The 25000-nt window shown below is 43.5% G+C and overlaps 2 protein-coding genes across 2 annotated transcripts in view; one reads left to right on the forward strand and one right to left on the reverse strand.

Moving 5' to 3' along the window:
* LOC135093760 (uncharacterized) overlaps positions 1-13987 on the forward strand; it is a 17238-nt gene extending 3251 nt beyond the window's left edge. The window contains exons 2-7 of the mRNA XM_063993352.1: positions 9321-9407; positions 9575-9786; positions 10014-10148; positions 10347-10555; positions 10652-10808; positions 13593-13987. Of these exons, the coding sequence (XP_063849422.1) occupies positions 10091-10148; positions 10347-10555; positions 10652-10808; positions 13593-13672 (504 nt within the window). The 5' untranslated portion in view covers positions 9321-9407; positions 9575-9786; positions 10014-10090 and the 3' untranslated portion in view covers positions 13673-13987. The remainder of the gene's footprint in view (positions 1-9320; positions 9408-9574; positions 9787-10013; positions 10149-10346; positions 10556-10651; positions 10809-13592) is intronic.
* The window catches only part of LOC135093759 (uncharacterized), a 148254-nt gene that overhangs the window by 48061 nt on the left and 75193 nt on the right, over positions 1-25000 (reverse strand). The gene's annotated exons all lie outside the window — the stretch shown is intronic.

Below are 25000 nucleotides of genomic sequence, written 5' to 3' on the forward strand. Positions count from 1 at the left end.
TCGAAAGTTTTTAATTATGTATATTTTTAATCCACATGTTCACCTGTCCATTTGTCGCGCCGTGATTTATCGTATGGCAAGATTTTCAGCGTGCTCTCGTCAACGTATGGGGTACTACGTTATGAATTTGCGATTGCGGGGGATGGGGCGGTGGAGGCAGCATGGGAGTTCCTGGCGCGCTCTCTGCCCTGCCGCCCCACCACGCCACTCCATCGCTCCATGGGCTTGTACTCTGAAACACTTCGCTGCACCTCCTCTACATTTTCAAAGGCTCTAGGTGAAGTGACACGGGCTTTTAAAGGTGTTTTTTTCAGGTTCTAGCGACAGATTAACAATATTTCTACATTATTAACCGGAGAAATAGTCTTGAGTACCAGGCTAGTCATCTCTGTGGTCTTGGAAAATGGTTGTGGTGAGAGCAAAGCGTCTCTGAATACGGGCCATGAGCCACCTCGCCCCATCAACCCATAGCCACCCTACGCTCACTCCCCACTTCATGGTCCCCTCCCTCTGTCGCTCCATGCACTGTGGTAGCCAAGCACAGGAAGAGTATCGGTAATTACTACTGCTGCTACTACTGCTGCTGCTGCTACTACTGCTGCTGCTACTACTGCTACTGCTATTACTACTACTGTTCTGTTTACACTTCTATTTTCTTCATCATTAAACCGCCTATCGAGGATCAAAGTGTTTCTGTTTGTTTTGCTTTGTATTCTATCTCTTCCTCCCGGTACTACTACTACTACTACTACTACTACTACTATTGCGACTGTTAAGATTTCCATTTAATTAAATAATCTTTGATGCTTCTTTTCCTTGTATTCCTCCTCTTCCCACTACTATTACTACTACTACTATCTTAACCATTACAGCACAAAATCTCCGTCAGCAGTTACGTTAGCGTTCAAATCGCGGCATAAACAAACGCGTACACACACACACACACACACACACACACACACACACACACACATATACACAGAACCGGTCACGTGTTTCCTGCAGGTAGTCACGCTCACACCTGACCTTCCGGAAGCGGTGCCGTGAACCTTGAATTAATTGGAACCTTTCGTGCGCTCCAAGGCTGCACTTCCCAGCGCCTCATTATGGCCGCTGCGCTCTTATTGAGTTCGCTATTTTTGTTTCTCGTTGTATTTAGACATTTATCTTTTTGTTTATTTATAATTATTTTCTTCTTTACGTAGCGGTTTTGTTTTCCTTATATATCTTTTTTTGTGCGTGTTTTTATCATGTTATTTACGTTTATTATTATTTTGTTTTTTTGTTTTCCTTTTTATTTATTTTTAGGTATTGGCTTTGTCTTTTTTCATGTTTTATCAAATTCTATATACGTATTTATTCTTGTTGTGCGTTATATTTGTACTTTTTTTCTTTCCAGGGAGTGATTTTATTTAATTTTCTATTTTTGAAGATTATCAGATTATGTTTCTCTTATTTCTGTCTTGTATTATGTAAACCTTTTCAAGTACTATTTATTTTATCTTATTTTTTTGTGAAGTTTTATCATATGATTTACACACACTTAATAATATATGTAACTTTTTTTTACTTTGTTTTTCTAATAGTTTTTGATTATGGTTCTTTTATTATTATTTCTTATTACTTTCTGTTGATTTACTGGTGCGTATTTCCAGTTTTATATTTTTGTTTATGCTTTTGTGCGTGTTGACTTTTATATATTTTACGGGTTACTCAATTATTTACTGACACTTATTGCTACTCTGATGCAAACTGTTCATTTATTCTTGCTTTTCATCTGCCGGTGCTTGACGCGAAGTGGAAAGGTGATTTTGTTTGTTCATTATTATCAAAAAGATTTCCTAGTTCGATTATGTTGTTTATCTATTTCTTTTATTTATTTATTTATTTTTTGTCTTACTTCAGATGGAGACTTTTCTTTATATTACTTGTATTATTCTATATTATATTTTCTTTCTTTTATTTTACGTCTGCTTTTATATTACCTATTTACTGATTCCTCTCATTTGTGCATATCCTCTGACTGTACTAATCGCGCATATCTGTTTTTCTCCGTTTACACAACTAAAAAAACAAAAGTTCGTTTCTTAATCACCTAATAACAATCTACTCATCATTTCACGTCCAAGCACTCATCGCCTACTCACCACAAACTACTCATCATAATACACGCATCACCTACTCACCATTTCACGCCCATACACTCACCACCACGCACTCATTACTTACCACACACTCCTCATTACCATACACTCATTGCTTACTCACCACACCCATTGGGCAGTTGGGAACATGCATTATAGAAGGAAGTGCTAGTCTTGTATTACCTTGACCAGTAAGAAAGTGATCGGGGAAGCAGAGAATCCGACACACGAGCCCTCCTTACAGCATATCCCGCGTCACTGGCTCCTGGTGTCTCCTGGTGGTTCAGCGGCTGCGCACTACAATAAGTCAAACTGCTTCGGTTGGCTGTTTCGAAGCCGCTCGGTACTAGAAACCTGCAGTAGAGCGTTAACTGGTGTTATTTTTGTTGTTGGTAATGATGGTTGTGATTTAAGTTAGGTTATTCTTATTCTAATACCAACTTCGGCCGCTGCAATGAGTCTCGCCGTTTCAGTTCGCTGTCTCGAAGGCGCGCGGGTACTTAGATTGAAGCAGTAGATCTTTACTGAGTGTTGTTTTTTTTTTATTGATAATGATGATAGTGTTATAGATTCCGTTATTCTTGCTTTGATATGAGAGAGAGAGAGAGAGAGAGAGAGAGAGAGAGAGAGAGAGAGAGAGAGAGAGAGAGAGAGAATCTTGCTCAACAGGTTGTTTCCATCGTTTCAGAAATTCCAGGGAGCCATTAGACTAAATTCTTCTCACTTCTCTCTCTCTCTCTCTCTCTCTCTCTCTCTCTCTCTCTCTCTCTCTCTCTCTCTCTCTAATATATTCACGCCCATTTTCCACTCCGCGATCCGTACCTTTTATAATCCGGAGAATTCGCATAAATTATATCCTTCTTAATTTTTCCTTCCAGTTTTCTTAAAATTTCCACTTTGATTGTCAGCATTTAGTGTTCCGATTATAAGAAAGATTTCCCGGCTGATCGAACACCATTAGAGAGAGAGAGAGAGAGAGAGAGAGAGAGAGAGAGAGAGAGAGATGCAGGAGTAAGAAAGTGAGGGAAACAACGAAGGAAAAGAGTAAAAACAATAAGAATACAAGACGTAAAAGAGAAGGAAAGAAAGGAGCGAGGGGGAAAAGTGTAAATTGTATGTGCAGCCATTAATAAGTCCACTAGCGACAACTGGCAGTCAAGACGAGAGAAAATTAAACGGAAAAGAAACAGAAATAGAGAGACGGATCGCTACACACGCGTCACTTCCTTTCAAGAGTTTAAATCTAGCTGAGCGTATAATTATAGTCGGTCTGTCGTGTGCCATCCATCACGCGGAGGAGGAGGAGGAGGAGGAGGAGGAGGGGTAGGAAGAGGAGGAGGAACAGCAGCAGCACGCGGCAAGAACTGTGACGAATGCGACGCCATCTTGTCTTATTGCGCGCCAGTCAGCGGCCGCGTCTCTCCTCCTCTGTCCCGCCGCCGCTGCCTCAGCTAGAGAAAGTAGTACTATAACGTGTTTCTTGATTTATGGCTTGCGCGCGTGGGTTTTGTTATTGTTGTTGTTGTTGTTGTTGTTGTCTGTTTTCTTTTACTGCGTGTTGTTGTTGTTGTTGTTGTTGTTGTTGTTGTTGTTGTTGTTGTTGTTGTTTTTCTTCTCCGTCTAAGTTTTCTTTTTACTGTTCTTGGTATTGTTGTTCTCTCTCTCTCTCTCTCTCTCTCTCTCTCTCTCTCTCTCTCTCTCTCTCTCTCTCTCTCTTCGCAAAATACATTTCAACAAGGATTTTCTACGAATGATAAAGCGAGAAGCACACACACACACACACACACACACACACACACACTAAGGAAAACATCATGCATCTGAGAATAATAACAATGAAGTTTTTAAAAGTTTGAACGAGATTATAATTTATATTTTTATTCAGAGCCAGTTAATGAACGAATACTAGAGTCCAAACGAAGGCAGATACATTTTTTTTTTGGACCCAATTAATTCTTTACCCGGGCCGCTAAATAAATGCATAAATACATACATACATAAATAAATAAACAAATAATGGGAAAACACTGCCGAAAATTATGCAGACACTTGCAGTTGTAGTATAGTAGTAGTGGTGGTGGTGGTGGTGGAGGCGGTAATGGTAGTGGTAGTAGTAGCAGTAATTTTGGTGGTGGTGGTGGTGGTAAGTACACGTATCTACACTGTAACTACTACTACTACTACTACTACTACTACTACTACTACTACTAGCATCACTGGTAAGAAGCTCATTAGAAAATTAAAATAAACAACTTTCTAACTATAGATTATTTATGCATATATGAATATCTCTTGCTCCTCCTCCTCCTCCAATCGCTTTTTCTTTTCCTCCTCCTCCTCCTTCATCACTACCAGCGCCACCTCCTGCTCCTTATCCTCCTCCTCTTCCTCCTCCTCCTACACCACCTCCACCACCACCAGCGCCACCTTCCTCTGCTCCTTATCCTCCTCCTCCAATCGCTTTTCCTCCTCCTCCTCCTCCTCCTCCTCCTCCTCCTCCTCCATCTTCACCACCCCTACCGCCACCACCTTCTGCTCCTTATCCTCCTACAATCGCTTTTCCTCCTCCTCCTCCTACACCACCTTCACCACCACTAGCGACACCTCCTTCTGGTCCTTATCCTCCTCCTGCTCCAATCGCTCCTCCTCCTCCTCCTCCTCCTCGTTCCTCAGTCCGGGTCGTGTGGTTGGTTACGTTCGGCGTAGAAAACGTGACTTATGGAAAGGCGTCGCTTATTTGTCAAGTTTAATGGAACAAAAGTTTTTTATTAATTTTGTTTATCATTTATTTTCACATTTTCTATTTTTTTATTTCTTTAGTAAAAGTATATTGTTTTTCTTTGTTTCTATTCTTTTTCAGATTAAGGCATTTTTTTTTTCCTAATTTCGTTCTTTCCTTTTTTTTTCTTTTCTTTCGTAGTTTCTTCTCATGACTTTTTTTTTACCTCTAATATTTTAACTTCTGTATCTTTCATAAAATTTTCAGATTTTCGATATCTTTTAAACACAAGTAACAACTTTCACCCCCTCCCCCTCATCTCACCTCCCCCCTCTCTCTCTCTCTCTCTCACCAGGAGCCCAAATCCGGGTTGGTATCCGGATTCAGTGACTCCATTATCATACGTCAACACGAACACCGAATTTCGCTTTAATAACCACGCGTCCTGACTCCCATGTTCTTTTAATTAAGGCCAATATATTTATTTTCCCCGCCCTTTTTTCAAGAGGGGCCGAGGGGCGGAGGGGGAGACGGGAGGGGAGACAGGGGAGGTGGATGAATAAACAGACCTTTTTTATTCACTTATTCGCCAAATATAAATCCATTCGGCGTCATTTAATTAACCTTCAGGTAAAAGAAGATGAATTATTTGCAGTCCTGGTATTGAAATTATTGCCAATGTTTTTTTTTTGTTTCTTTTTTTCACGTCATCAGCTCATTAAGGAAGAAAGGATGTCATCATTAAGTCATCGTGGCGGGAAAAGTGTAAAGGCATTGTTTTGTTATTGTTTGTCTAAAGAGTAGCAAAGGTGAGGGATCAAGGGGTACTGTGTTGTTTTCCTCCGTTTTCTTTGTTTTTTTTTTATTGATCTATTCATTTCTTTATTGGTATATTTGTCTATTGGTTTATGTGTGTGTGTTGGGCTCACATTTTTTTTCTCTGTCTCTCTCTGTCTTTCTTTCTTTAGAGCTTCATTTTCTTCTAAGAACAATAATTCCTTCATTTAACATAGTTTCTTTTATTCCTTTTTTATTACCATCCTTTTTGTTTTATTTCACTTTTCTTTTATGTACACGTTACTATTTCTATTATAAATCACCCCCCCCCCTCTCTCTCTCCCTCTCTCTCTCTCTCTTTCCTTCGATAGCACATTCATTTTTCACCCGCTCACCTCCCGCGGACATCGTGCTCTCGTAAATATGTTTCTCCCCGCCTCACATTTAGAAATATCTCCTATTTCACTTTTATTGTCTCCTCTCTACACCGGTCCAATAAGAGAGTAATGAAAAACCCTTGAAGAAAACGGACACACACACACACAAAAAAAAAAAAGTATTATAAATGGTACTTGCTTGTAAACTCCTCTCTCTCTCTCTCTCTCTCTCTCTCTCTCTCTCTCTCTCTCTCTCTCTCTCTCTCTCTCTCTCTCTCTCTCTCTCTCTCACGCCAAATACAACTATGAAAACGCACACAAGGTTTCATAACATTCCCTAAAGAGAGAAAGGCGTGGTTGTTGTGGTTTAAAAGGAAGGCGTCTTGAGGTCTTGAAGGATCTAAGGAGGAGGAGGAGGAGGAGGAGGAGGAGGAGGAGGAGGCGTGAAAAGAGGGGAAAAAGAAGGAAAAAAGGAAAGGGAGGGGAGAAGGATGGAGGGGTGGCAGAATTCATATTAATTTATTTTATTATCTCTGGGTTATGATGCTTCACATATCATCAAGGTAATAAAAAATATTTATGACCACCCAAGAGTCGAGGGAAGAACAGGATTACTAGAATTTATGGGCGCAGTTTGCATACGCCATTTTCCGCTTCTCTTGTGTTCCTTCAGGCAAAAGAAATTGTTGGCGCGAGTCATAATTCGAAGCAACTTATTTCCTTATTTATATTATACGTATTACACCTCTCTCTCTCTCTCTCTCTCTCTCTCTCTCTCTCTCTCTCTCTCTCTCTCTCTCTCTCTCTCTCTCTCTCTCTCTCTCTCTCTCTCTCTCTCTCTTCTTCTGCCGCTAAGCTTACTTCTGCTGTCTTGATAAGGTGAGCATTTGTTAAACTGTATTGTCATGGTGATGCAATTAGTACACACACACACACACACACACACACACACACACACACTCACACACACACACACAGAGGCGTCGGATGTTTCAAAGTTTGTGGCGTTTATGTTTACGCATCGCAAAGGTCATTTGTTTTAATTAACCCTTTTCGACTGGCACACATTTATTTTCTGTAACAGTCACCAATGTCCAACAATTTTCTACGACTTAAATAGTTTTACTTTCTATTTTTCCATCTACTTTCTACGCATACTAGTCTCTTAAATGGTAACCAGTAGACAAAGTTAACCTATTTTTTTTTTCTATTTATTTTCTGTTCGTACTAGTTACTTGAATAATGAATGGCTGATTGAGGCAGTGAAGTTCCTGGAGAGAGTGTGGTGTGCCTGATGTAGGAATGAATGAATGAAATAGTTCGGTATTCCTCTATTTTATTTTTACTTCCTATATTAGTCTTTCAAATAATTGGGGTTGCGTAGCTCGTGGACAATTTTTATTCTTCACAGTGCTCTCAATATGAACAAATGTAGGAATAAAAGTATGATATACTTCTGTAGTTCTATCGTGTATTTTTTTTATTTTTTTTTTATTTTTTTACTTTCTATACTAACCCTTTAAATAGATGTTTGGCTCGTGGACAGTTTTTCTCAATATTAACAAGGGATAACTATACAAATAAAAGGGTTATTGTAGAAACAGTGCCTAGTCTTTGCTATTCCTGTATTCTGACGCTGCCAACACCCGGATTTAATTAATGCTTGTTTTTCTCTCTCTCTCTTTTTTTTTTTTTGTTTTTGTTTAATACACTTCATGAAATGCGTCCTTCATTAATAATAGCAAAAATAAAAGGTGGGGGCGGGGGGTGAGGAGCTCTTTCCTTCTCCTCCCCGACCGCCCCTGAACGAAAAAAAAAAAAAATAAGCAAAGTAACAAGAGACGGCGTTTGAACTTAAAAGGGAAACAAGAGAGGAAAAAAAAATGACTCGTGATATGCGCAGTGCTAGGAAAATATTAGTGTGCGTGAGATGTGGATTAAATAAAAGAGATTGTCGGTGAAAACAGGGCAGACTGTATGAAATATGGAAAAATTTTAAGGGTCTCTCTCTCTCTCTCTCTCTCTCTCTCTCTCTCTCTCTCTCTCTCTCTCTCTCTCTCTCTCTCTCTCTCTCTCTCTCTCTCTCTCTCTCTCTCTCTCCCTCGTGGCGGTTCACAGGCAGATCTGCGGCGTCATCAGATCGAGTCACGAGCCAGCGAGTAGCACTAATATTTTCCCGCCACGACCAATAATTCCCTTTTTCCAGGCGCAGGTTGGGTGTGACTGCGACCACCACGCCACCTACTACCGCCACCTTGCTGTCGCTGCTGCTGCTGCTGCTACTATTACTATTACTACTGCTACTGCTATTTCTATGTATTAGGAAGACTGGAGAATGAAAAATGAATAGAAAAAGTCCGCTTATGATAGTTAAAAAATACTAGTTACTGTACTATTACTACTACTACTACTATTACTACTACTACTTTAGCATGGCCTTGCATTACATTTTCTTTCGTGCTTTTCCTTCTTCTTTTATGGGAGAGACAATTAACTGATCATTTTTTTCCTCTGAATTTGCTTTTCACCTTTAACTCTTACATGTGCAATGAAAAAAATAAAAATACCGTGATTTACTAAAGGGGGGCAGGGTTAGCGAGTAGGAAGAAGGAAAGACACTCAAGATCCTGAGGTACATACACAGTTTTACCGATTAGACTCACGAAACTGGGGAATGAGGCTGATGATTATGCTGATGAAGTGGTGTCATTGTGTGAGCCGCGCTAATCAAGTGTCTTATCTGCAAACTTGGCCTAGATAGCGAAGTTGGTCCCGAGCTGCACACCAAGACTCAGCCTCGTTGTGGGGGCGTCCTGTCTTCCTCGACATTAAGCCTCTTATAAAATGCTTTGCTCTCTCACCACGAGTATTTTCAAAGGCCACAGAGATGATTAGCTGAGTTTTCAAGAGTATTCCTGTTGATACTGTAGAAATCTTGTTAATCTGTCACTAAAATCGTAAAAAGATTCTTGAAAACTCGTGCCACTTCGACTAGAGGCTTTTGAAAGTAGTTGGGTTGCAGCTCAGGAGTTTCAGAATAAATTATGGCTCCAAGTGAGGCCATGAAGGAGCGGCCAGTGAAGAAAGTGTGTGCTTGGGTTTTGAGGCTGTTGATTGAGGGTGGCGTGTGTGCTGGAGTGTTAAATGAGTACCATCACTACTGCTGTTGCTACAACAACAACAACAACAACAACAACAACAACTACTACTACTACTACCACTACTAAAAATTCTAATTTGCAGTTTTATATAAGAAGCAGAGTGCATTGTAACAGCTTCTTTGCTCTTCCTCTGTCTCGCTAGAGTGTGTGGGGCGCGGCAGGATGCGGGTCGCCCACGCGCCGAGCCCCGCCGTGCCCCTTCTGCTGTTGTTGGGCTTCGCTGCTCCAGGTGAGTGGTGAGCTTCAGGCTTCAGTGTGACAGCCACCCAAGAGTCAGGGTGTGTAGGGTTGTGGTCTGAATCTGCTTTATTTCAAGGGGCGTCACTGAGCCACCTACTGCTGCTGGTGACGTCTACAGGTGTTATCTCCTCTCTTCTCGTGCCCGGCGTGGTGCAGGCGCCGGGCTGCGCGTGTCTGGCGTGCGCGTGCCGCCCGTGGTGGTGTCGGGCTCCGCGGTGGACCTCACCTGCCACTACCACCACAGCACGGACCGCCCCGACCCGCTCTACTCCATCAAGTGGTACCGTGACGTGAACCAGTTTTATGAGTACATTCCAAGACGAGACCCGCCCATCAGGGTGTACCCGCTGCCCCACATCCACGTGGACGTGAGTGTATGTGTGTGTGTGTGTGTGTGTGTGTGTGTGTGTGTGTGTGTGTGTGTGTGTGTGTGTCACTAACCACCACCGTACTTCTCTCCAAGACGGCAAGACGGGTGGTAATAGGAATGTTGGCAGAGGAGAAGTTCACAGTACAGGAGCTGCCCAGTGTAGGCCAACCAGTCTTTTGCAGTCCCCTTCATTCTGATGTATTTATGTTATGTTCTCTCCCCCAGCGCGCGCGCAGCTCGCAGGCGACGGTGGCGCTGAGGGCGTGACGCGGGAGACGTCGGGCAGCTTCCGGTGCGAGGTGATGGGCGACAAGCCTTTCTTCGAGACGGACGATCACGCGGTGAACATGACGGTAGTGGGTGAGTTTGGGGGGAGGGGAGGGGGGAGGGTGGACATGGCAGTGTGGGGGACAGGGAGGGGGGAAGCATGGGAGCATGGGTGAATGAGGGGAAATGGAGGGGAGGAGATAGAGAAGCTTTCTTCCCCCAGTGACCGTCCACATCCCTTCCCTCCTCCCTACTCCCCAGCCCTCACCCTCTCCCGCCTCTCCCCGACAGACGTGCCGTCGTGGGGCCCCGAGGTGTGGGGCGCCGCCACGGGGGCGCGGGTGCGGCCCGGCGAGGTGGTGGCCGTGCGCTGCCTCATGGGGCCCTCAGACCCGCCGGCGGACGTGAGCTGGACTGTCAACGGCGAGGCGGCGCCGCCCGACGCGGTGGACCTGCGCCCCCTGGCAAGGGGGCCGCGGGGGCGCCTAGCCCAGGCGTCGGTGAGTGTGTGTGTGTGTGTGTGTGTGTGAAGTAGCCACCCTGTTATCACTGCCTCTTCTCCCTGTAATGTACTGACGCTCCTCTCCTCCTGCCAGGAGCTGCGAGTCACAGCGACGGAGGAGTGGCTGGCGCGCGGCGCCATGACCCTCACCTGCCACGCCCAAGTGTCCTCCGTGTACCACGCCACCGCCAACGTGACGCTCGTCCACTCCGACTGGCCGCAGCCCGCGGAGTTCGGCTGGTTCTCGGCAGGTGGGTGCCGCCCCGGCCAGGCTGGGGGAGTGGAGGTTGAAATGGGGAAGGAGATTAATGGAGGGAGGCTGGGCAGGAGGGAGGCTGGGCAGGAGGGAGGAAAGGGCTGGGATGAAGCATCAAACTCCGTAGTGCGTCACACTTTGGGTCTTATTGTCAGGGAATGGTGGGGGAGGCAGGAGGTGGGGAGATGGGGGCGCCGCTCTGGTTATTGTGGAGGCACGACCACCAAACAGACAGAGTGTGGCGATGAACACCTAAAATTGCCTCGCCTCACGCCACTGCACCGCGGGTCGGGGGGCGGCGACCGCGCCTGTTGTCCGTTCAGGCGTCGGCAGCAACCTCCTTGATTAAAGTGATGCAAACCCCACCGCTGCCGCCATGGCCGCCTCACTTCCTTAATGCACCGCGAGGCCGTGCGGCGCGGCCTGGGGCGGGGACTGGGGCGGGGGAAGCAGCCCTGGGGGAACACAGTCAGCTAGTCAGCATAGTCGGACTAAACTTGGCATTCGCAGGCTGTTACGATCACCGCCTCGCAGGTCCCCGCCGCCACAAAGCGACTTGGTTCCGAACTTTGACAATAACCTGGTTGTAAGCCCGAAGGGAGGCTGTGGGTGGCCGTCCATCCCGCCGCCGCCGCCCATCACCGCCGCTGTAATCGCCTGCACCTCCACCAAGCTCTCCCGCGAGAACCAAGTCTGGCGAAACAAAGTGACGCGGGGTAAAGGCGAGGCGAGCAGCGTAAACCCGAGGACGTGTTACTCCCGCGGCGACTAACTTTATAACAGCTCGTTTTCTCGCTCTCGAATCTTGAACAAATTTTATCCCCTCTCGGGAGAAAGAAGTGAGGGCGCGAGCTGGACTTTTTCCCCGCGAAGGCCGACAATAAAGACACTAACCCTGAGGAAGAGAGAGAGAAAGAAAAAGCTACAAAGGAGAACGAAGAAAAAAGTGCATATGTAGCAACAACACAGCGGAGCGAACGGCGCGAGCGGAACAAGGGACGAGAATAAAACACAACCAAGAGAAAACGAGAAGGAAACGGAGCGAACAATTGGGTCGGAATGAAGGAAGGTTAATAAAGACAACGAGGCTTTTAACTTCAACCCCGCCAGAGAACACACCGGCGCGCGCAGTCTGCAGGCACGGGGGCGATCACGAAAAATACTAACACTGACGTTCATTCTCCCTCACAAAACGCCGCCAAAACGTGAATGTAAATTGAGCCACCACGGACCACGTCAAGCCCTCCACTGCTCCCTCCTTTATTTTCCAACCGCATGTCAACCTTTTCTTCGTGAACGGCAAACAGATCTTGTCTTTTATTCCGGGATCGCAAATAGACTAGATAGACCAAATGGATTCCTCCGGCCGTTACTTCGGACAGCTAAGGGAGGATGAGAGGGGGGGAGGGAAGGAGAGAGGGAGAGGTGAGGGGGGGGCTGGGGTGGTTGTCCTTCGTTAATTAGAGAGTAATTACGGAGAGAACTGCGCCTTTTTGACCGGTTTCTTTTCGGTGGTTTGGAAGTCCATCAGGTAATGTCCACTGGGTCTAATAACGATCTGCAGGAGAGAGAGAGAGAGAGAGAGAGAGAGAGAGAGAGAGAGAGAGAGAGAGAGAGAGAGAGAGAGAGAGAGAGAGAGAGAGAGAGAGAGAGAGAGAGAGAGATTACATGGCTCTGAGTTTAAAGACTAAATTTGATGTTCTCATTCTCTGTGTTTTTATTTTCTCCCGATCTTTTTCTCTTTCCTGGTTTCCCCGTATTTCAGTCATTGTTATTTTTCGTTATTTTCTACTTCTCTTCGTATTTTTATCTCTTTCTCTTTACATTTTTCTTCTTTTTTTTCCCTCTTCAACTTCTTATGAACGATACAAATTCTTCTAATCTTTCACTGGGTCATGTTTTTTTTTCCTTTACGATATTACCAAATGAAGATACTGTTTTGTCCTTTGTGCTTTGCTGGCAAATACACACACACACACACACACACACACACACACACACACACACACACACACACACACACACACACACACACACACACGCTCGAGGTTTGAATATTGCTGGTGTTAATTATGCTCGTGTGTGTGTGTGTGTGTGTGTGTGTGTGTGTGTGTGTGTGTGTGTGTGTGTGTGTGTGTGTGTGTGTGTGTGTGTGTGTGTGTGTGTGTGTGTGTGTGTGCGTTGAATAGGTTATATCGTCCCCTTATGTCCTTCTCGTTCCATCCTCTCATATCGTCCTCCTCGTCTTCCTCCTCCTCCTTCTCCTCCCCCTTCTCCTTCAACTACTCGCCTCCCGTCCTTCTCAACCATCACCACTTCCTCTCCCTCTTCCTTTCCCTTCTCCATCCTTCCTTCCTTCCGTCCTTCCTTCACTGCTTACACCAATTCATCCTCCTCTTCCTCCTCCTCCTCCTCCTCCTCCTCCTCCCACACCTTCCTCAATGGCTAAGGTTGAAGAATCCCTCAATCCTCCCCCCTTCTTCCGTCCTCCTGCCTCACTGCCCCTCCTCCTCCTCCGCCCCAACTCCTCCTATCTTTCCACCATCTCCCCCCTCCCCGCCCCCGCCGTTCACCCCCAGCTGACGACAATATTGTGAGCTTCTAATTGAATTTTCCCCCCAGAAAGGATAGAGAAATTGGGCGGCGCGAGTCAGCCGCTGACTGGCGCCCACATTCCGCCCAAGCGTCACGCCGCAGCCTTAATTGCTTCTTATTCATTTATTTATCATTCATTTATTCATTAAGTGATCCCTTGCTCTCGTCTCCCCCTCTCCCACAGCGCCCGCCGCCCCCCAACAGTCCCTGCTGCTGTGTCTCCTGCTGCTGTTACTCCTGCTCTCCGCTGTGACGCCGCTGTGAAGGACATGACGTCTTGATAGCTCTGAAGGCACCAGCTGTTGCCATAGAGAAGATGTCCCCGCCACACACACACCAGCTGGTCCGCCAGAGTAACACTTACCGCGGAGACCAGCTGTGCAATGCTCTCTCTCTCTCTCTCTCTCTCTCTCTCTCTCTCTCTCTCTCTCTCTCTCTCTCTCTCTCTCTCTCTCTCTCTCTGTCTCATTTCTTCATTACTGTCATTTTCTTAAACTCTATTCAGCGCCATCCATCTTCGTTAATTTTTATCAATTTATCTCCGCCGTGAAACTCTTTTTTTTACCCCCCTCTCTCTCTCTCTCTCTCTCTCTCTCTCTCTCTCTCTCTCTCTCTCTCTCTCTCTCTCTCTCTCTCTCTCTCTCTCTCTCTCTCTCTCTCTCTCTCTCTCAATCCATCTATCTACCCATCTATCTACCTACCTATCTACCTCGAAAGTAGACGGAAGAAGATAAAGAGAGAGGAAGAGGGTAGCTTTTAAGAATACAGTGTCCATTAGAAGCAAGGACGCGAGGCAACCAAAGGAGGAAGGGAAGAACACAAGACTTGTACTCCGCAGACCTACACAGCTGAGGAAAGGTACACAGAAGACACGAAGGAAAAGGAACAAAGGGGAGGAAATGTAACGAAGGAGAAACTTAGATAAAAAAAAAGTGCAAGGAATAAGAAAAATAATGCGGAAAAGAGGGGGAAGCGAAAGAAGGATAGAAGTGTGAAAGTGAATGAAAAAAAGAAATAAGAGTGACGTTATTGATACTGACAATATAAAAACTCCTACGTATACAGTATATATATATATATTTATGAGAAAAAAAAAGATGGTATTTCGGGTTATTTATTAAGTGGTGACAAAACGTGTGTGTGTGTGTGTGTGTGTGTGTGTGTGTGTGTGTGTGTGTGTTTATCGTGCTCATTCTCTCCTCGTCTTCATCCTCCTCTTTCTGTCTCCTCCTCCTCCTCCTCCTCCTCCTCCTCCTCCTCCTCCTCAGGTCGTTGCAGTGAATGAAGAAGGTTGCAGTGGACAAATGTAAATGTTGCAGAGTGAATATTTATGTTAAGTACAAGACGAAGTGGAGTTTGTGAGGGCTGGCGGCGGTGATGATGGTGGTGGAGAGAGAGAGAGAGAGAGAGAGAGAGAGAGAGAGAGAGAGAGAGAGAGAGAGAGAGAGAGAGAGAGAGAGAGAGAGACTCACTCATATATATAAATTTACAAGAAGATAAGCATACGAAAAATAACGAAAAAGACAAATAGAAAGAACGAAAATAAGAGAAAAATTATACATAACCTAACATTTTGCAAAATTTGAACGACCTACATTTAAAACACGTAAAAAAAAAAGTTTTGCAGATAAATTTCTGATAAAACACCTAATTTATTTTTATACTTATTTACTTTTTTTTTTTTTTAACGAAGCAAAACAAACAAGTAGACAAAACAATAAAACAGTCCCTCGTGCAAGATTTTTCAAGTCCACCCGCAGCTCAAGTTGGTCTATTTCCACTTTGCTCAGGGCCATATTTTGAAACACTTTCGCACCACACCTCTACTATTTCCAACAGCCTCTAGTTGAAGCTACACGGGTTTTTAAGTCTGTTTTTTTTTTTTTACTATTCTAGTGACATATTAATAAGATTTCTATATTATTAACAGAAAAAAACATCTTGAGAACTTGGCTTATCATCTCTGTGGCCTTTGAAAATAGTCGAGGTGAGAAAGCAAGGCGTTTCTGAATAAGGGTCCCAGTATCACCAAGAGGAAGAATACATTGCCTTAGGGAGTCCCAGCGACCTGACGAGACTTCCCTGAGGGCGTGAGGGACCAATAGGACTCTCAGGCTTCGTATTGGTCTTGTCTTCCATGTGCAAAACTCCTGCCGTGTGTGTGTGTGCGTGTGTGTGTGTGTGTGAAAGGGTTACCAGTCCGCCACCATCACCACCAGCGTCACCAGTCACTGATAAACATCTTCCAATTAGCTGTAATCAATTGTCCCCAAACAAATGTATATATTATGACATGTCCCGTCACCCCGGCCCCCCTCGCAGGACACGCCATCCCCATTACGTCCCCCGACCCCCCCACAACACTTGGCACACTCCAGGGCCTCCTCCTCGTCACGCTCCGCTAAAAAGATCCCATCGTCCCTCTCGTCTTGAAAATGGTGACGTAAATTTCTGACGATGACATGTCTTTAATTTCCGGTCGAGTGCCGATACACACATACACGCACACAAACACACACAGGGGACGGGGGTGCCCTGCAGGGGGCGGGAGGCGAGAGCAGAGCTTCCTTCAGAGTAATAAACATATCGCTATCTGTAAACAAGATGTCTGCTTCACCTTCCTGACCGCCACACAAGGGAACACAAAGGAAGAACAAAGACCAGTGCCCCTCACCTTGTTTCTAATAAGCTATATAACCTAACGTGGGAAAAAAACAAACAAAAAAAACAAGCAGCAACACACCTTTTGGCCCTTTTGTCATAAGTTACACCGAAGCAAGAGGTGTAGCACAGTAGGATAGCAAAGAAGAAGGCTCCTCTCCACCTATCATTCTGTTTAACTGATGCTGGGAAACTGATAAGCAGCAACATACCTTTTGTACCCTTTATGATAAGCTATAGTAAAGGAAGAGATACAGGATGGTAAGAACGAAGGCTCCTCCTCACCTATCTGTGAAACTAACAAGCAACACTACCTAGCATAAGGAATAAATAGCAAAACACCTTCCGAGTAACTTGTAAGAGAGTAGGAAAGTAAGATAATGAAGACGAAGGTTTCCTCACAAGATTTTCTCTAACTTAGTGGTTATTGATGTTGTGAGTGGACTGATCTTAGGAAATTTTAAAGCTCAGTAACAGGATCATATGAGACTGGAGATGAAAAGGAGGTAAGTGCGCTAGAAAGGGAGAAAGGAAGAAAAGAAAATGTAGAAAGTAAAAAAGGAAAAAATGAGGAAAGAAAGGAAGGAAGGAAAAAGAATGGAATGATAAAAGGAGAAAGAAAGAAAGGAAGGGGAAAAGAGAAAAAAAAAAAAGAAGTAAAGGGGAAAGAAAGCAAGAAGAAAAATGAAAGGAAAAAAGAATGAAAGGAAGAAAGAAAGGAAGGGAAAAAAAGAAAAAAAGAAATAATGAAAGAGAAGAAAAGAAAGAAAGAAAGAAAGAAAAACCAAAGCCAAAAAATAAACTAAACACAAGAAGATTTTGTCACCTAACCAGGACACACATGGGATCTATTATTCCTTCTCTTTCTACTTCCCTTCATCTCCCCTTCACTTTCCCCGTCTTATCCTTATTTATTTCCTGTTTTACTTCTCTCTCTCTCTCTCTCTCTCTCTCTCTCTCTCTCTCTCTCTCTCTCTCTCTCTCTCTCTGTCTGTCTGTCTGTCTGTGTGTTCTGTCTTTCTATCTATTTATCTCAGGAACTATTGTCAGCTTAACATAAATAAATCATATTAATACGTTGCTTCTAATATTAAAGTAGCGAATAATACATCGAACCACGTGTGTTTTTTTTTTTTTTTTTTTTTTTTCTCTCTCTCTGGCTAACAAATGAGTCTTTTAGTTTCGCTGCGTCGGTGCTCAACGAATCGCTCCCTCGGCATCCAAATCACATCCATTCGTCACGGAAGCAAAAAAAAAAAAAGAGAGAGAAAAAAGAAAAAAAAAAGAAAGGAAAAAGAAAAAAGAAGAAATAAAGAAGAAAAATAATACGAATCTAAAAAAGAAACACAACAAAAGTAAAAGTACGAGACAAGAGCGAAAAAAAAAAAAACGAGGTACAAACACAAAAAAAGACAAAGAAATAACAAAAAAGAATACAAAAAAGAAAAAAAAACAAATACGAGGCAGAAACAAATACGATAATGAAAAAAGAAAAAAAAAAGATTAGGGAAGGACACACACACACACACACACACTCTCTCTCTCTCTCTCTCTCTCTCTCTCTCTCTCTCTCTCTCTCTCTCTCTCCTCTCTCTCTCTCTCTCTCTCTCTCTCTCTCTCTCTCTCTCTCTCTCTCTCTCTCTCTCTCATCTCCTGCAACCCTCACCCTGTACATGAAAAAAGGAAAACTAATATAGACTGAAGATTCTCCCTTTTCTGCCATTTTTTTCAACACCTATTTTCAGAATGCACAGGAAGAGGAGGAGGAGGAAGGAGGAAGAGGAGGAAGAGGAGGAGGAGGCATTGAGTCTAATCCTCTTCCCTGCGACTGACTAATGCACAGTGAGCCTCATTTTGTCCTCCAAAGCTCAAGCGATAATCGGTGAGAGTGTGAGAGAGAGAGAGAGTGAGAGGGGAGAGGGGAGAGAGGAGAGGAAGGAAGGAGGAAAGGAAGAGGGGAAGAACTAAGGAGGCGTAGTGATTTGGTGAAAAAAAGTGAAGAGTAGGGTAATGTGAGAGAGAGAGAGAGAGAGAGAGAGGAGAGAGAGAGAGAGAGGAGGAGAGAGAGAGAGAGAGAGAGAGAGAGAGAGAGAGAGAGAGAGAGAGAGAGAGAGAGAGAGAGAGAGAGAGTACACTTACACCTTTCTCCCTCTCTCAAAACACTCATAATTCTTCCTCCCTTTATTCCTCCAGCCCTCCCAAACACTCCCTCCCTGCCTCCCTTACTCTTTCACCCTTCACCTCACTCTCCCTATCAAATACAACTCGCACCTCTCTCAACTTTCCCTCACAAACCCTCTTACTTTCACTCACTCAAAGCCCTTTATCTTATCCTCTGCCTCTTCCACCTCCTCAACCTTGCAACCCTCCTCACCCAACCCCACATGAGAGGAGAGTTATGAGTCTACCCATCTCTCGACCCCAACTCCTCCTCCTCCTCCTCCTCCTCCTCCTCGTTCCTTCGTCTTGCGGCTCACCCAGTCTAATTCTATATTCATAGTTCGGTATAAGACAACCTGCCCTGATTTCCATAATAAGAACATTCAGAGGAGATGTATAATTTGACTCAGCCCCTTCGTCTCATTGCATTATCCTCCGCCCGTGTGATATTAGTGGCGTGGAAAAGATCATATTGAAAAAAAAAAGAGAGAGAGAGGCGGGAGTAGGGAGCGGGGAGGGGTTGAAAAAATGGCGGGTGTAGATATGGCTATGAAAAATACTATGGTTAGCTCCTGTAGTCATTTGGAATGCTTAGCTTTTGTTTCTCGTTGGTGGTTCTTGAATGATTAAAGGTGAAGGGAGGAAGGGAGAGGGGTGAAGAGGAAGGGAGAGAGAGGGATGGCTATGAAAGGAGATATAGTTATTTTTTTTTTTGTTATTTTGTAGTGTTTTTGTTTTCGTTTTTTCAGTTTCTTTAGTGGTTCCTGAAAGATTAGGGACGAATGAATGGAGGGAGGAAGGGAGAGGAAGGCAGGGATTGGAAGGAAGAGGGGTGTGGATGTATGGGAAGTGCTGTTTGCTGTTATTTATTTATTTATTTTTTTCTTTTTTGCGGGGGGAGAAAGGGGTATTTCTGGCTTTCCTTCTGCGTTTTCTTAGTGATTCTTGAAAGTTTAAGAATGGATGGATGGATGGATGGATGTGAAAAAAAGTCAGATATGGATGTAGCTATGATGACTGTTATGGATTATTTTTAGTTTTTTTTTTTTTTTTCGTTTTTTAGTGGTTCTTGAGAGAGAAAGAGAGGGAGCGGTGGGAGAGAAAGAGAGAGGGAAAGAGAGCATCGCGGAAATGCCCACAAAGATTGCTATGGTTCTTATACTTTATTTAGTCCTTATTTATTTACTTTTTTTTTTCGATTCCTTACCTCTTGAAAGATTAGAGATGGAGGAAAGGAGGAAAGGGAGGGAGGGGTGAAAAAAGTGGTACTCAGTGTTACCATTTAGTGAGATAGTTGGATACATAAGAGGAGATTAGATAAGTTAAGGTAAAGTTAGATAAGGTAAGGTACCGGATAAGGCTCTCAAAAAAAAAAAAAAATACTGGTGATCTTGGAAAACTGAAATACGCAGAGAAAGAATAAGAGAAAGGGATAAACTTGAATAGGAAGCATTGCGGTTAAAAAGGGTTAATATTGTGAGAGTCTGAGGAATGGAAATGCATAAGTGAGTCAATGTAGACTGATGGAAACACCAGCCACGGGGGGGGGAGAGAGAGAGAGAGAGAGAGAGAGAGAGAGAGAGAGAGAGAGAGAGAGAGAGAGAGAGAGAGAGAGAGAGAGAGAGGGAGAGAGAGAGAGAGAGAGAGAGAAGGAAACAGGTGAAACAGCCAGAGATGCAAAGTGGGAGATAAAGGAGATAAAACGAAAGATAAGGAAAACAGGGAGAATACAGAAGACAGAGTGAAGGAAAGGGAAAAAAAAAAGAAACAGTGGAAAAGAGGAACAAGATACAACAGATAACAGCAAATACACGGAGAAAGGAAAGCAAGGGAAGGAATACAGAAAAGAGAGAGAAGGAAGGGAAGAAAAAAGGCGATAGTAATGAAACAATCTGAAAAGTAAAGACGGAGAAGATGCAAAGATGAAATGAAGGAGGAAGGAAAGCAGGGGAAGGAGTACAGGGGGACAGAGTGAAGGGAAGATAAAACGAAGGATTAAAGGAAAGGAAAGGAAAACAATGCAACGAAATATCGAAAATAGTCAGAAATGTAGAGAAAAACAAAAAAAAAAAAAGAATACAGCTGATAAAATGAAGGATAAAGGAAAAAAAAAAAGAATGGGAAGGGAAACTAAAAGAAAAACTGAAAAAAAAAAATAAATGTTGGAAAAGCAAATATTAATAGAAAAAAAGAAAGAAAGAAAACAAAACATGATTATTAGTATTTGTTTCCATTTAATGTTTGTTCCAATTAGAGACACGGAAGAGGAGTCAAAAAAGGGCGCCGCGAACAGACAAGGGTAGCGTGTTCTTAGCCAATTACACTAATGAAGACAGGTAAGAAGGGAGCGACGGGGAATGCAAATAACGCCAAGCCGTGATAACACCTGCTAGTTATCGGCGAGAGAAGAACAATGATGTGCTATTGTTGCTACTACTACTACTACTACTACTACTACTACTACCTACTACTATTACATTATTGTTGTTTTCATAATTATTACTTTCGTTTTTTGTCATCATTCTCATTATCAGTGAGAGAGAGAGAGAGAGAGGAGAGAGAGAGAGAGAGAGAGAGAGAGAGAGGAGAGAGAGGAGGAGAGAGAGAGAGAGAGAGAGAGAGAGAGAGAGGAACAGACGCAGAGACAGAGACAGAAAGATAGAGACAGAATATCCACATGCAAATATTCGCGTGCGTGTGGATGTGCGTGTGCGTGCGTGCGTGTGCGTGTGGTAAGTGGAGGATTAAAAAGATTTCAACACCGGGAAATGATTCGTCACTCACTCCGGTGCAAAATGGTATGCCCACGAAGACCAAAATCTAATTAAGGCTTTCTAATTACTCCTCTTCACCTGGCTGTCCACGAGGCGCTAGGTGGAGGAGGGTGAAGGGGGGCAGGGCGGCGCAGGTGTAATTAGTGGTACACCTGAGTCTTTAACCGGCACACGAGGGGACTGTCAGTGGATCGGTCTTTTGCGCAGCGCACTTACTCTCTCAGCCGCAAGTGGCGCTGCGCATTTGGTGGATCTTTGGTGTGTTGATTTATTAGAATCTTACGTTTTTTTTTTTTTTTCTTTTTCTTTTATTTCATTATTTATTTTTATGTGGAGAAGGGAGAAGGTGTAGAAGAAAAGTGGCAAGGAAAAAGGGATAAGAAGGGGTGAGAAAGAGAACACAGGAAAAAGAGTAGATGGATTAGAATCTAGTATGAAGAGAAGGAGGAAAGATAAATAGGACAGTAAGAGAGGAAAAGATAAAAGAAGAAAAGGGATAGGGGAAAGGGATAGGAAAAGGAAAGAAGTAGCAGAACAAGGAAGAAAGATGACAATTAGTGCAAATGAAAGGGGAAGGAAGAGAAGAAGGGATAGAAAGAAGAGAAGGGGACGAGAAAGAGGAGGAGGAGAAAGAGAAGTAGGACGATGACAATAACGAAGATAACGAGGAAGAGAAAGAGAACAAAAAAATGCGCAGGATAGATTAGAAAGAACAAAAGAATATGAGAAACTTACTTAATTTGAACATACTAGTTACTGTACCACGCAATAATACAAACCACCACCACCACCACCACCACCACTACCACCACCACCACCACCACCACCACCATTACCCGTTCATCCATCTCAGTCTCCTTGGCGTTTATTTCAAGGCGAATCACATTATTTCCCTCAGCTGTTCACGCCACATCGAACAAAACAAGGGAAAACAAATGCTCAAGACAAACAGGGGAAAAAATTTTGCCAAGCGATAGATTTTTACATTGTATTCTTATTGATGGTGGTGGTGGTGGTGGTGGTGTTGGTGGTGAGGGTGGTAGTGGTGGTGGTAGAAGTATTATGTAGTGAGTATTTGTAGATGTAGTAGTAGTAGTAGTAGTAGTAGTAGTAGTAGTAGTAGTAGTAGTAGTAGTAGTAGTAGTAGTAGTAGTAGTAGTAGCAGCATACAAGGAGGAACTTCAAGATCAAGGGCAACGCCAGGAAGACGAACAATAATAATAACAACAACAATAATAATAATAATAATAATAATAATAATAATAATAATAATAATAATAATAAAAAGAAGAAGAAGAAGAAGAAGAAGGAGACGAAGACGACGAAGAAGGAAAACAACAACAACAACAACAACAACAACAACAACAACAACAACAACAACAACAACAACAACAACAACACCAACAACAACAACACCGGAAACAAAAAACAAAACAAAACAAAAGCAAAAAAAGAAACATACGCAAAACTACCTTACAAAAAAGTAGCAAAAAAAAAGAAAGAAAAAAAAACCAGCCCCCAAAAATGACACTTCATAAATAAGAAATTCAAAAGAAATTGAAAACCAACGAAAACCTAATTTTTCAGAAACAAGAAGAAGAAGAAGAAGAAGAAGAAGAAGAAGAAAATGGTCAGAGAAAAACTTGAAAGATCAGCTCAAACAATACCCTCAGTACCTCTCTCTCTCTCTCTCTCTCTCTCTCTCTCTCTCTCTCTCTCTGACTGTAAAGAAAGTCGCCCTTTTCCCGCAGTGGGGGTCGTAAGGTACCAAGGGTCGTTTTTTGTCACTAAGAGGAGGAGGAGGAGGAGGAGGAGGGAGGAGGAGGAGGAGGAGGAGGAGGAGGAGGAGGAGGAGGAGGAGGAGGAGGAGGAGGAGGAGGAGGAGCAGTATTGTCCTGGCGGTTTAGACAATGTATTTTTCTCTTTTGTCTTAGAGAGAGAAAGAGAGAGAGAGAGAGAGAGAGAGAGAGAGAGAGAGAGAGAGGAGAGAGAGAGAGGAGAGAGAGAGAGAGAGAGAGAGAGAGAGAGAGAGAGAGGAGAGAGAGAGAGAGAGAGAGAGAGAGAGGGTGGCATAATTAAGTCTTATGGTGGAAACAAAAATGCAATAACAGGACATAATTAATTCCCTTTATTCCCTTACTGATATTTTAAACTTCTACCTTCCAACATTCCTTTCCTCCTCCTCCTCCTCCTCCTTCTCCTCTTCTTTTTCAACACCTTTCACTCTCCCTCCATCCCCTCCTTCCTCCAATCCTTCCATCATTTCCTACTCATCCATAAAAAAAACTTCCTTCTTATTCTCATTTCTCGCCTCCCTTCTCGTCATCATTACCATTCTACCCCCTTCCTTCACTTCTTCATTCTCCTTCATTCCTTCCTTCACTCTTTCAGTTCTTTTTCACGCTCCTTCACCCCTTATTCGGTTTTTCTTCATCCTTCACTACTTCGGTTTCTCTTTCCTACATCTTCCTTCACCCATCCTCCTCCTTTACTTCTCACTCTTTCACCCTTCCAAGCACAGCATAAGCCTTACATACCACAAATATTAGTCACCTACTAGTAACCTAACATTATAATTTTTACACACAAATCTTCCTCTCTTCTCATTCTCCCTTGCAGCAACAAAGAGGTTTAATTTTAGCATCACAAGCGCTACCTTTTCCCTTTTCCTCCTCCTCCTCCTCCTCCTCCTCCTCCTCCTCCTCCTCTTCCTCTTCCTCTCCTGGCTGGCAAAACTTTCCCCCACCGAGTTCCCACTTAATGAGTAGGTAAAAACGCCATTATGTCATCAAAGTGTCGTTGGCCTGTCATTAAGAGCCGCTTTGCCGTAAACCTGGTTTAATTCTGGTGTCTCAAAATTTCTTCTTCTCCACCTCGTAATTCTGTGTGTTTAATGGTCGGGTGGTGGTGGTGGTGGTGGTGGTGGTGGTGGTGGTGGTGGTGGTGGCTAATGATGAGCACATATACATAGACTTTCTCTACGCATACATACATACATACATACATACATACATATATACATACATACATATATACATACATACTGGTTCATCATTTTTCTTTTCTCGGGTGGGGTTAATTTACGTGTGTGTGTGTGTGTGTGTGTGTGTGTGTGTGTGTGTGTGTGTGTGTGTGTGTGTGTGTGTGTGTGTGTGTGTGTTTACTTAAGTTATATAATACTTGGTTAAGAAAATCTATCTCCTTGACATAAATAATAGTAATAATAATAACAATAGCGATACTACTACTACTACTACTACTACTACTACTACTACTACTACTACTACTACTTACTTACTACTACTACTACTACTACTACTATTACTACTACCGTTAAAATGTATGAAAATAACAAAACCCATGAAAAATTACTAAATCTTATATGTGAAAACAAAGTGAAGAAATAGAAAGAGGAAAATAAGAGTGAAGAAAATTTATGTAAAGGATAAGCGAAGGAAGATGAGGAGGAGGAGGAGGAGGAGGAGGAAGAAGAGGAGGAAGAGAAGGAGGAGGAGGAGGAGGAAGAAGAGAAGCTAAGGCATAAATAAAGTGAAAAATAGAAAAATACTCAGAGCAGAGAGAGAGAGAGAGAGAGAGAGAGAGAGAGAGAGAGAGAGAGAGAGAGCATACGTACAAAACTAAATTAAATCAAGGTATGCATGAAGTTTATGGAGAAAATAACCACCACCACCACCACCACCATCACCGCCATCACCGCCACCACCACCACCACCACCATAAATAACATCAATCAATAACATTATCACTGCCTCTAATTTTAACATGATAAAACTCCTGAAGGTGAAGCTGACGAAGGGAAGGTGACAGGGAGGTGAGTCACGGGGCGCCTGATATGTTTGGTGGGAGTCTGACACGTGACAGATCCCCTTCCCCTCTTCCCCCCCTAACAAGAGTACTGAAGAGGGGAAAGGGAAGGGGGAGAGGGGATGGAAGGGGGGAGAGGAGAAGGAAGGGGGGAGAGGAGAAGGAAGGGCTG

The sequence above is a fragment of the Scylla paramamosain genome, chromosome 43, assembly GCF_035594125.1.
Source record: "Scylla paramamosain isolate STU-SP2022 chromosome 43, ASM3559412v1, whole genome shotgun sequence".
Classification (NCBI taxonomy): Eukaryota; Metazoa; Arthropoda; class Malacostraca; order Decapoda; family Portunidae; genus Scylla; species Scylla paramamosain.